Source organism: Hyperolius riggenbachi, chromosome 11 (assembly GCF_040937935.1).
Source record: "Hyperolius riggenbachi isolate aHypRig1 chromosome 11, aHypRig1.pri, whole genome shotgun sequence".
Lineage (NCBI taxonomy): Eukaryota > Metazoa > Chordata > Amphibia > Anura > Hyperoliidae > Hyperolius > Hyperolius riggenbachi.
In genome coordinates this window covers 168,175,773-168,188,753 of record NC_090656.1, presented here as the reverse complement: position 1 = coordinate 168,188,753, position 12,981 = coordinate 168,175,773, and the positions used below count along the sequence as shown (strand labels likewise).

At 43.2% G+C, this 12,981-nt stretch overlaps 1 protein-coding gene across 7 annotated transcripts in view; it reads left to right on the top strand.

The window, feature by feature from the left end:
- Positions 1 to 12,981, top strand: part of ZNF423 (zinc finger protein 423) — a 464,204-nt gene that overhangs the window by 66,214 nt on the left and 385,009 nt on the right. For 4 of the 7 annotated variants that reach the window (XM_068261037.1, XM_068261036.1, XM_068261035.1 and 1 more), the window contains one exon: positions 7,198 to 7,320. The exons of the other annotated variants lie outside the window; for them this stretch is intronic. In XM_068261037.1, the coding sequence (XP_068117138.1) occupies positions 7,284 to 7,320 (37 nt within the window). In that variant the 5' untranslated portion in view covers positions 7,198 to 7,283. The remainder of the gene's footprint in view (positions 1 to 7,197; positions 7,321 to 12,981) is intronic. 7 annotated transcript variants of the gene reach the window in all.

Below are 12,981 nucleotides of genomic sequence, written 5' to 3'. Positions count from 1 at the left end.
CTGTGAGTTTCAATGGAATAGGCAATACATTGCAAATCTGTGCTGGCACATTTAATTGTTTCGCATTTTTTTATATAATTTACATTTTCCGTTGTACTTTACAGAGTACAATGAACAAATTCATGTCACTGGCCCATATACAATGAGCTTTCACGCCTGAGTTCTCTCCTAGGAGATTATTTTTTCAGTTTCTCTTCAGCACTTTGCCATTTAAAAAGAGCCAAAAAAGGTGAGTTTTTTCTTGCTTGCTGGTGGTTTAAAAGACATTTAATGGACAAGACAACATATCATCCAGGAGAAAACTCCAGAGAAAAGGTTAATTGCATATAGGCAAATATCTCTTAAAAAGATACTCTAATACTTTAGTCTAACATTAACACTGTAGGATAAATGTTGGAGCGCCGAGAAATCAGTTGAACCTACTTGTTGTTTTTGCGATTTGGCGTAAGCCAGGGGCATACACATGAAATCGCCGCCGGGAGACTTGGGTGCAGGATACAGCCGGTATATGGCTTATCCTGCTGCTGCACAAGTCCTGGCGACGTTAAGTACTATTTCCCCTCCAGGTCCACGTGGATAGTGTGAAATGCTGCAATTCTGCTTCCAGCTATTGCTGGAAGCCGATTACAGTGTTTTAAAAGTAACTTCAGCTCTTTCTTCTGACGACATTGAAGTTACTCTGTGTGCGCCGCCATAGCTGTAATTCCTATTACAGTCTATGGTGGCATCGGCTGCGCCTAAATCTCCTGCGCTGGGTTCAACATGCTCGAAGCCAGGGTAAGTCCATGCAGACTCTGGAATTTGGTGGAGAAGGGGGCAGAGTTCCTGTAGACAACCTATTCACACTTTGTGTAAGCATACAAACTCCATGCACATACAGGTCCTTCTCAAAAAATTAGCATAGTGTGATAAAGTTCATTATTTTCTGTAATGTACTGTTAAACATTAGACTTTCATATATTTTAGATTCATTACACACAACTGAAGTAGTTCAAGCCTTTTATTGTTTTTATTGTTTTAATATTGATGATTTTGGCATACAGCTTATGAAAACCCCAAATTCCTACCTCAAAAAATTAGCATATTTCATCCGACCAATAAAAAAAAAAGTGTTTTTAAAACAAAAAATGTCAACCTTCAAATTCTAATTATGTTCAGTTATGCACTCAATACTTGGTCGGGAATCCTTTTGCAGAAATTACTGCTTCAATGCGGCGTGGCATGGAGGCAATAAGCCTGTGGCACTGCTCAGGTGTTATAGAGGCCCAGGATGCTTCGATAGCGGCCTTAAGCTCATCCAGAGTGTTGGGTCTTGCGTCTCTCAACTTTCTCTTCACAATATCCCACAGATTCTCTATGGGGTTCAGGTCAGGAGAGTTGGCAGGCCAATTGAGCACAGTAATACCATGGTCAGTAAACCATTTACCAGTGGTTTTGGCACTGTGAGCAGGTGCCAGGTCGTGCTGAAAAATGAAATCTTCATCTTCATAAAGCTTTTTAGCAGATGGAAGCACATTACAGAAAATAATGAACTTTATCACAATATGCTAATTTTTTGAGAAGGACCTGTAGTGTCTTGCCCAAGAATAGAAACTGAAATTCTACTGCTGCCTGGTGAGAGTACTAGCCACTTAGCCACCACACTGCCTACATTAGGGGATACTACTTTTTACCTAACTTGCTATATGTTGTATGGTAGTACAGTCAAATTGAGAGGATAAATATTTGGGGTAAAAGAGACACAGAACACCACTAACGGTCCAGTTTCTAGCGAAAAATCGTTTGCGCGATCAGAAATTCTGATCGGATTGGTTGTAAATAATCTCCATTGGTGGACACAATGGATTATGAACAAGTGAAAAAAATGTCGCCCGGATGAATTTTCGTCGAACGAAAATTTGGATTTTCTTGGTGGTCGGGATAGATAGGAAGCAATGATTGGTTAGTTGATGGTGTAGTGAACGATTTTTCGTCCGATCAGAATTTCTGATCGCTCGAACGATTTTTCACTAGAAATTGGACCGTTAGTGGCCACCTTTAGACCTCACTGTATACCTGTTTTAGACCAGAGCATAGTGGAATATACCACCATCCCACTTCTTTTGAAGTTTCCTGGACATTCCTGGTGGAAGAAAAGCAACATTGTTGACAAGACTGGTAATAAAAATGACTGACTTTTAGTGCTTAGCTCTACCCTGCTGAGAAGTTTCTTTAAACCTTCTGAGATCTTCACCTGTTACCTAGCTTTAATTTTACCATTGTCACCACAAGAGTGCCCACTGTAATCATACGGAGAAGCCATTCGTAACTTAATTGATCTTTGTAATCTTAAGTGCTAATTATTGTTCATCTTGAAGTTATCCACTGTGTTGTTACCTGGCGTTTCACTTTGATTGGACTTGTGAAAATTAAAGCTTCAGTTTAATTGGGTGCATTGTGAAATGGCTTTCAGTAAGTCAGCTTCGTACTGGGTAAGGCTGCTGTGCCAGTTGGAAACCACCCCATGAGTAGTCGTTTCAAATTAACACAGGGCAGCACTTATTTATTTATTTGTTCATTTCCTTTATAGAGGGGGTTAGGGAGTGTGTTAATGTATATTGGACTTATTAGAGGAGACATGGTCTGTGGACACAATAATACCTAGGCTTACAATGGAGAATATTCGCAATGGGATCTTGCCATGCTGGGATTACTGAACTCTTTCAAGTAGACTTTTTCTTTTTCTTTTTTTTTTTCTTTTAAGTTTTTTTCATACATGTTGAAAATAAAATTGTCCTCTATATCATCTAGATTTAGGCCCATATGCAACTTACTTTTTCTTCTTAGTTTTCTCCAAGTTGATATTTTCACACCTTGCCAATAAAATGCGCTCTAATGTCCCAGCAATCAAGAAAATACACAAAATCATTTTGATAGAACTTTTTCTACTACTATTTTTGGAACTTCTTCTAATTGCAAAATGCTAAAAATATATTTTTAGGAAAGGATGAAAAATGATCACCAAGGAGAAAACTTTGGAGAAAAAGTGAATTGCGTATGAGCCTTAAGGTGTCCATACATCATAAAATGTATGGGCAGATTGACCAAGGCAACTGATTGGAGAGAGATCTGTGGCCTGTCCATACACCTCAGATGGATTCCCAATTGATTTCATCATAAAAACTCTGGGGAATTGGCCTTCTGACGGCTGCCTCCCGCGCTGTCCCCCCAATGTAAAATGTTCCCTCGTGGTGTATGTGGGCGCATGAGTGATGTCACATGCACCCACGTTATGCCAGCAACCACGGGAGGTGCATGTCTGCGGATGGAGTCCGGAGCCAGCGATTGACAGGTACAGTCTACTGCACGTCGCATTTGTTGCTCGTCCCGATATCGTACTCCGTTAGCGCCGCACACATGATTTGAGTAAGTCGGCCCTACATCTTGCAGCATTTTCGATCGATACATGCGATCAAATTCAGCCCAAATTTGGTTGCATCGTCGATCGAGCATGCTCTTGGCAACACCGATTTTCATCCAATTATAATAATTGAATAGGATGGTTGATCGGCCACCAAGTCACCTGATGTATGGCTACCTTAAGTATCTTACTTTTCTAGATGAGTCCAATTGTTTATTAAGTGAATTACATGTTTACTTTTAACACCAGCATGTCTAAATGCTGTTATTTACGAGGTGTAGCTATTAAAGTGGTCTGAAACTCAGCATTTCTTTTCTGCTCTAAAAGATTACATACAGCCTTAAACCTACTACCACAAAAATGTAGCAGAACAGCATTCAAACAGTTAAAGTGGACCCAAATTAAAAATACAAGATTTCAGAAATGAAATCTATTTTCTAAATTATAATAATAAATAGCAGCCTTTTTTCAGCTGCATGATGACAAATATAAAATATTTTACATTTATTGGAGAAACCCCTCCCTTCCTTTCAAATTGCCGGGACAGAATCCGGCAAACTGGTGAAGTAGATGGTGTCCAGCAAAGGAGGAATTGCTAATGGCTGCCACCTGTATAACCCTAGTTATGAAAAGAGATGGGTGAAATGCTCATAGGCTTGAAGGAGTGTTTATTTATCTTTGTATGTGTCAGAGAGGTGCAACTAAATCTTATAAATTAAAAAAATGTTTGGTTTGGGTCCGCTTTAAACACAGCACTTTGCTCTACAGTGGAAAGCTTGTTCAGCTTCTGATCCACATCAGAAGAGTTGATAACATCTTTTGTTTACATTTCAATGTTGTTACAGTCTAAGCTGTGCTGAAAAGGAGCTTTCTCTGCCTCAAACATGCACACAGTTGAGAAATTATCACTAAAAGATTACAGCAGCTATGGATACTAGAATTACAGCAGCTATGAATAAAATGCAATGGCAGTTTTTAGAGTAAATAAACTGTACTTTGGGAATTTGTAATTTGTAAACAGACAATATTACTTGTACACCAAAGCAAATATGGTAACTGTATGAGTAATAAAAAGTAGGAAGACACATTTTTATTAAATTTTATGTCAGCGTTTTATTCCATTTTAAATAATGACACTGGTTGCAAAACTTTGGTTTATTAGTACAGCTTGATTGTTACTCACTTCAATATACTGCTCTCTTCTATTTATATATTATTGTTTACACATTTTCCATTGCTAAAAAAAAAGTGCATAAGGTGATGGGGCTTGATTCACTAAACCGTGATAAGTCATATCACAGCCATTTTTGCGCATTTTGCACGCAATTGCGAATTTGCACGCGCAATCGCGAATGATTGCATGTAATTGCAAATTTTCGAGCGTAATTGTGAATTTCGCATGAAAACGATATAGTTTTGCACCAAAAGTTGCGATTACGTTCGCTAATTCGCAGTTGCGCGTGCAAAGTCGCGATCGTGCACAAATGCGAAAATGTGCATAAAAACGGCCATGATATGACTTATCATGGTATAGTGAATCAAACCTATCAGGTGTTATCTGCTTCTCCTTTACCTCATCCACTGTCTGAAAATGGATGCTCTTTTATGCATTTTCAACTTTAGCTAAAGTTGCATAAAGCAAAGTCTGGTGAGTAAGGTAGATGGTCCAGCTGGATCTTCTTATCAGCCATATACTGCTTAACAGACTCCAAGGGCCCTATGCAATTACCAAACTCGCCAGCGCTAAGTGCTGGCGAGTTCTTAAATTAGGCGTCAGCAAGGTCGCCTAATGCAATTGCATTTAACACCCCCCAGGGCGGAAAAGAACTCGCTTGGGCGATATAATAGCCCAGCAAGTTCCTTTCCCCCTATGCAATTGCATTTTGCACCCCCCGGGAAGCGATGCTTTCCGACAAACATAGGTGCTAACTTTTCACCTGCTCTGAGCAGGCGAAAAGACCTATCGCCGGTGTCTGCGGGCTGTTTTTGGCATCTGGGAGCCTCCTTTACTAAGAAAATCCCAGATGCCAGGGATTTAAATAGGTAAAGGAGTCCGCTTTGACTCCTTACCTATTTAAAATGTAACAAAAAAACATACCTCCATCGTTCGCCGCATGTCCCACGCCGCTCCTCCGCTCATCTCAGTCTCTGTGAGTATTCTTGCCGGTCACAGAGCATCTTTGAGTCTCCCGCCGGGGTTTCCCATTCATCCACTAGGTGGCCCAATGAGAATCATCCTGATTCTAATTGGACCAATGAGAATCAGGATGATTCTCATTGGGCCACCTAGTGGATGAATGGGAAGCCCCGGCGGGAGACTCAAAGATACTTTGCGCCCGGCAAGAATACTCACAGAGACTGAGATAAGCGGAGGAGCGGCGTGGGACATGCGGCGAGCCGGAACGATGGACGTATGTTTTTTCAGAATTTCCCAGCAGCGACGAGCGGCAGGAGGCGACGGGCGGCGGGTAAGAGCTTTGCGACGATGCGCGCATCTCACGGGGAGCGAGGCTGCAGTGGTGTGGTGCTGAAGGACAGCTCCCCAGCAGTAATGCCTGGCTCCACATCGCTGGCCACACAGGAGCATTGCTCAGCGAATACCTAGTATTCGCCTGAGTTATGCTCCTTTACGCAAAGACATCGCTCAGGTGAAACTGGCAATTGAATTTGCCGGTAAATCCTGAGCGATGTGAGGAGATAAGAAGCTCGCATGTTTTCAGCTTCTTATCTCCTCGAATATGGCCCCAAGTGTTCTTCTTCCACACATCAGACCTCTTCTTCCTCTAATGCTTTACTTAACCCATTCTCACCCATGCAGGCTGGTATAGCCAAAATGCTGAGTCATCATGCATGGGGCTCCACCATACTAACCATACCAGCCCACATGGTACATGATATGAGGGTCTCTGTAAGAGAAGGGCAACAAAGCATCCCCCTCTCCTACAGATTCGATGTCCATATCATGGACAAGGGGAAAAGCATGTTCATAGCTCCTGCTGGGACGCCCCATTGGTCCACTAGATGGACCAATGAGAATCCTCCTAATCCTAAAATGATTCTCATTGGTCCACACAGTGGAACAATCGGGAGCCCCGGCAGGAGCTATAAAATGCTTTGCCGTGGCTCCAGAGTTCCCTATTACTAGTCAGAAGCGGAGGAGGGGGGCAGTGGCGGTCTCAGCAGTTTAGTTAAAGACGACGTAGAATATGAGTGCCAGGATGTAGCAGCGAGTGTCGGGTGAGTGGCAGGGAATTTTGTGGCTCTGTGCATGCAAATCCCCTGGGGAGAAAGGCATGAGTGCTCTGGTGTTGGACAAACCCTCGCTCCACATTGCTCGACACAGAGGTGTATCGCTTCGGTGAATAGCTATTATTTGCCTAAGGCTTTTCTCGCTCAGACATCACACTGTCAGGTGGTAAGAAGCTCACACAATGCAAGCTTCTTATCATCTCGAACTGCATATGGTCCATTATGTCTTGGTGTACTTTTATGCTGGTTGCTCATGGATACTACTTACTGTAGAACAGATATCCGAGTCACAGTCCTAAATCCCACTTTTATCAGAGTCACAGTACTAAATCAGATTTTCTATTAATTTCCAATCGTACCCACTGCTATGCGTGGGTTTGTACAGCTAGGTGAATTGCAGAACCACCGCTAATTGAATGTATCCAATCTGCCTGTAGCTATTCATAGATATCGACCAGTGTGTGTCCAGCTTTAGATTGTTCTTAGAGACAAACAGTTGGCTTGTTAGCTTAAATCCCAACACAAATAGGTTTGTTTCTTCCTCTTAGGTTTGTGATTTTCTTCCTCATAAACTGGTTTTGTCCCACCATCAAAAACCATCCTGGTAGAGGAATCTGCATCCACCCAAGCACTCATGTGTGCATGTCCAGGTCTGACAGAGGCATACGATTGTAAGTGGCTTAAAAAGGTGAGGATGATACAGTGTTCAAAGAGTACTAAAGGGGCTTTGTAGAGATATACAGTAGAATGCAGTAAATTATTCAGAATCCCCACTTTAACAGTAGTTTTCCTGGTTTCAGCATCAGAACACTTTCTATATCTATATATGTAGGCCTCCCCCTCCCCGTGATGCTTAGCCTAGACTGTTTAGCTATGCAGGATTCTCCTCCCAGAGCATTATGGGAGACCAGACATAATTTTCACTGGCTTCGGAATTCTCAGAAACAAATATTCGGCACAGCTGCACCTGACAGGACTAAAGATGTCACCACCTGTGATACATTTCAGAATGTAAATCAGGGAGTGGAAAGATTTTTACAGTGTGCAAACATGACTAAATCATTTTTAAATATTTTTTAAAAATTGCAATTTTATTCATTATGTTATTTTCACTGCAGTTCCTCTTTAACATGTCATTTCTAATTTTTTTTTCAAGTAAGATAATATAGTCGTGCGCCCCAGTTAGAAAAAAGAAAAATCTGTTCTTTGGTAAAAACTGAAAACCTTCTATTGGTTTTAGGAACCTGCAAGCAGCCTGTTAGCGTGATAGTTTGGTAATCTGTACCAGTAGTGAAGCTGTTTGCTCCACCATTGCTAGCAATAGTTCCCTTTAATGATCTAAGCCATGCCCAACTAATGACCATAAGGCCCCATTCACACCTAAAATTGCAAAACGCTAGCGACTACCGCTAGCTTTTTGTGGGAGTGATTTTTCCGCAATTAACGGCGAAAAATCACTGGACACTGTAGCGTTTTGGGAGCAATCATGATTAGTGGTTCTATAAACGCGATCGCTCAAGAATCGCCGCTAAAACGCTGCATGTAACGCATTTGAAATTATTGCTAATCGTAAAATGCCCACGATCATGGCAGTAAGAACACTGCTATAGCAAACCATGTGCTAAGGGGTTTTCGCTCAAGTGTGAATGGACCCTTAATGGGACCAAAAAGTTTTGATTTTGGAGATTTTTTTTAAAGAAAATTGAGATAAAATCACTCTTTTACTATTGCATGAAGTATTTGGGAGATTAATCTTATGTATTTACTGTAAGTGGGTAAATTATTTGGAGGTCTATTACGAAAATTAGAGAAGGTTAATTCTGTAAATCATGGCAGTGTGTGATTAAGGAAAATATTGTTTGTTTGAAATCGTTTATCTCTCATGTTAACCTACGTGATTAAAAGAAAGCGACTGATTGCGCAAGATTGAAACGCAGTATTAAAGGATTAAACATTGCCCTTGTAACCCTAAGGTAAATGAGCCAGCAATTAACAAAATCATTTTTTTAAATTTGGGGAAGAGCTAACACCTTTATCTTCTTTTAGTGCTGTCCCTCTGTTCCCGTCATCAGGGACCTTCCATATTTACATTCTAGCCTACCGCCACCTAAAACAGGATCTCTGGGTAGAATTTCACTCACAAAGGGGCCGTTTCCACTAGGGCTGAATTTGTCCTGAAACTGCAGCATTTCCCCACAGACGAGAGAGGTGGGGAAACGCTGCCAAACTTTTTAATGACTTTGCCATTTAGATCGCACTACTGTGCAATCCTGGACAGTGTGCTGCAGATTTCTGCATGGCATGGCTTAGGGCAGTGGTTCCCAACCTTTTTGGAGTCGTGACACATCAAACCAAACGTTCAGATCTCCGTGACACGTAGACTAAATGCATGTAATGAGAGACAGCGATTCCCCACTAAATGCACATAAGAGACAGCGTTTCACCAGTAAATGCAGGTAATGACAGACAGCCTTTCACCAGTAAATGCACGTAATGAGAGACAGCGTTTTCCCAGTAAATGCACATAATAAGAGACAGCTTTTCACCAGTAAATGCACATAAAAAGAGACAGCTTTTCACCAGTAAATGCACATAAGAGACAGCTTTTCACCAGTAAATGCACATAATAAGAGACAGCTTTTCACCAGTAAATGTACATAATGACAAACAGCCAGTTGTCCCCAGTATATGTAGCCAGGGATATATGTGCCCAGTATATGTAGCCAGGGATATATGTGCCCAGTATATGTAGCCAGGGGTATGTGCCCAGTATATGTAGCCAGGGGTATATGTGCCCAGTATATGTAGGCAGGTGTATATGTGCCCAGTATATGTAGCCAGAGGTATATGTGCCCATTATATGTAGCCAGGGGTATACTGTATGTGCCTAGTATATGTAGCCAGGGGTATATGTACCCAGTATATGTAGGCAGGGGTATATGTGCCCAGTATATGTAGCCAGGGGTATATGTCCCCAATATATGTAGCCAGGGGTATATGTGCCCAGTATATGTAGCCAGAGGTATATATGCCCAGTATATGTAGCCAGGGGTATATGTCCCCAGTATATGTAGCCAGGGGTATATGTGCCCAGTATATGTAGCCAGAGGTATATGTAACCAGGTGTATATGTGCCCAGTATATGTAGCCAGGGGTATATGTGCCCAGTATATGTAGCCAGGGGTATATGTGCCCAGTATATGTAGCCAGGGGTATATGTCCCCAGTATATGTAGCCAGAGGTATATGTGCCCAGTATATGTAGCCAGAGGTATATGGGCCCGGTATATGTAGCCAGTGGTATATGTGCCCAGTATATGCAGCCAGAGGTATATGTGCCCAGTATATGTAGCCAGAGGTATATATGCCCAGTATATGTAGCCAGGGGTATATGTCCCCAGTATATGTAGCCAGAGGTATATGTGCCCAGTAAATGTAGCCAGAGGTATATGTGCCCAGTATATGTAGCCAGGGATATATGTGCCCAGTATATGTAGCCAGGGGTATATGTCCCCAGTATATGTAGGCAGGTGTATATGTCCCCAGTATATGTAGCCAGAGGTATATGTGCCCAGTATATGTAGCCAGGGGTATATGTGCCCAGTATATGTAGCCAGGGGTATATGTGCCCAGTATATGTAGCCAGGGGTATATGTGCCCAGTATATGTAGCCAGGGGTATATGTGCCCAGTATATGTAGCCTTAGGTATATGTGCCCAGTATATGTAGCCAGAGGTATATGTGCCCAGTATATGTAGCCAGGGGTATATGTCCCCAGTATATGTAGCCAGAGGTATATGTGCCCAGTATATGTAGCCAGAGGTATATGTGCCCAGTATATGTAGCCAGTGGTATATGTGCCCAGTATATGTAGCCAGAGGTATATGTGCCCAGTATATGTAGCCAGAGGTATATATGCCCAGTATATGTAGCCAGGGGTATATGTCCCCAGTATATGTAGCCAGAGGTATATGTGCCCAGTATATGTAGCCAGAGGTATATGTGCCCAGTATATGTAGCCAGGGATATATGTGCCCAGTATATGTAGCCAGGGGTATATGTCCCCAGTATATGTAGCCAGAGGTATATGTAGCCAGGGATATATGTGCCCAGTATATGTAGCCAGGTGCCCCCCCCCTCCCCGGGAGGAGAGAGCGAGGGAAGGAGAGCGGCACCTCAGGGTGCTCTCCCTCCCTCGCTCTTTCCTCCAGAACGAAGTGCGGTGGCCGGCAGAGGGGCGGAACTTACCTTCCGTGTCTCCGTCTGGTCTCGTCGCCGGCGCGGGATGATTTGCCACTACTCTGGCCTGATCCAGACCAGAGCAACGGCTGCAGAACCAGAACTTCCGGCCGGCGCTTGGAGCGACACGGAAGGTAAGTCCCGCCCGCTGCCAAGCGCCGCCACACTTAGTATAGGAGGGGAGAGCAAGGGAGGCAGAGCACCCTAAGGTGAGAGAAGGGGGGGAGATGGCACCCTTCTCCGCCGCTGCCCACAGCTCTCCCTCCACTGCGCTGCCCTCCTCCGAGAGAGCCGCGACACATACCGGAAGCTGCCGTGACACATGTATGTGTCGCGGCACATGGGTTGGGAACCACTGGCTTAGGGATTCAGGCTGCCTCTTCACAGCACAACGGGAGCCGCAGCCAAATCAGAAATGGCCACGGCTCCTAGTGGAATCTGGCCCTACCTGTTTCCCTCACAGATGTCACGAAGGCTAGGAAAGTTAAGGGGAGTTAAGTTAGGACCCAAGCATTGGGCAAAGGTGCTTTACAAAGGATGGAGACTAAGGCACCTCTCGTTCCATGGTACTCCATCATGTAACAAGGTCCTTTGCCCTGGCCTGCCTGCATTCCTGGACAAGAGATTGTTTGAAGGAACCCTAAGCCCCTAGCGCCCCCATCACATTTTTTTTTATAATCTTGTACTGTTCCTTTAAAGGACTTCTGAAATGAAAGGGATCTGGAAGCTGCCATATTTACTTATTTTTAAACAATGAAAATTGCCTGACTGTCTACTTTTAGTTATAGACTGAACAAGCGTGCAGATCAGATATTTAACTGAAGTTAGACTGCATTTGCCACATGCTTGTTACATGTGTGTGATTCAGACACTACTGATGTACGACAGGTCAGCAGGATGCTAGGCAACTACGGTAGTATTGTATGAAAGAAAGTAAATATAGCAGCATCCATATTCATCTCACTTCAGTTGTCTCTTAATTTTTAAACATTATCTGGGTCTAGGAATTTAAATGGACACCATGGATAATTTCCATGGCCATAAGATATTTGTGGCTGGTGACTTAAACTTCAGCACATTTTTTGCAATTTATGGGGTAGCGCAGCGGGGTAGATCAGTGGATGATGGCTTAATACACCGTATTTGCCGCCATAGAAGATGCACTTTTTGCCCCTGCATCTTTTACGGCGAATGCAGGGAATGCCCGACTTACGAAATCCCGCCGATACGAATCGCCACCATGTCGTGGGACTCCCTGCAATATGCCCCCTTCTGTCCCCTGTGTGTCCTCTCTGTCCTTGGTGTGTGTGCTGGATTAGGTAAGACAACTGCCGCTACACTTCTACTTATACAGGAGGAGTAGGAGACATGGGAAGTGGGTGGGGGGGGGGGGGGGAAGAAGCAGAGACACATGGGGGGTGGACACACACTGGGGAGTGGACACATGGGGAGCCGGCTACACAATGGGGACAGAAGGGGGAAAAGGAGGACACTAATTGGGGGAGAACATCTACAAGATGCTCCTGAAACATGGTCGCACCAGGTTTAGTATATATTTATTTTTTTCCCTTGTTTTTGCCCTCTAAACAATGAATATACTGCTGGAGGCATTAATAAATATTTTTTTAAAGGCAATAATTATGTATTTGCTCTGTAATTCAATAAAGGATTTTTAGTGGTGTGTTTTATGTATTTTTTTTTAATTGTTAATCCTTTGTGAATAAGTTATAGGTCTGTAGTTGTCTCTCCACTTATCCACATGAGTGGTGGTGGATATCTGTAAAGTCTATTTTTAAAGGTGTGAGGAGACTCCCTTGTACCTCCCCATCCATACGATTACCCAGCTTCTTTTTAGAGGTACCTGAAACTACCCCCAAAAAATACTTATAGACATTGGACCATATTGTTTTGCAAGAGTGAAAAGGGTGAGGGACTTTGCTTCCCCCGGAAGGTACCTCTCTGGTTATGTGGTCTGGTAGGTACAGGACGGAAGGGGTAGGATGTACATGCTCAGTGCCCTCCCTTTCTTGGCAACCCAGCTTGCATGACTAGACAAGGCTCTGATTGGCATGTTAAGGGAACATGAGATTGTAG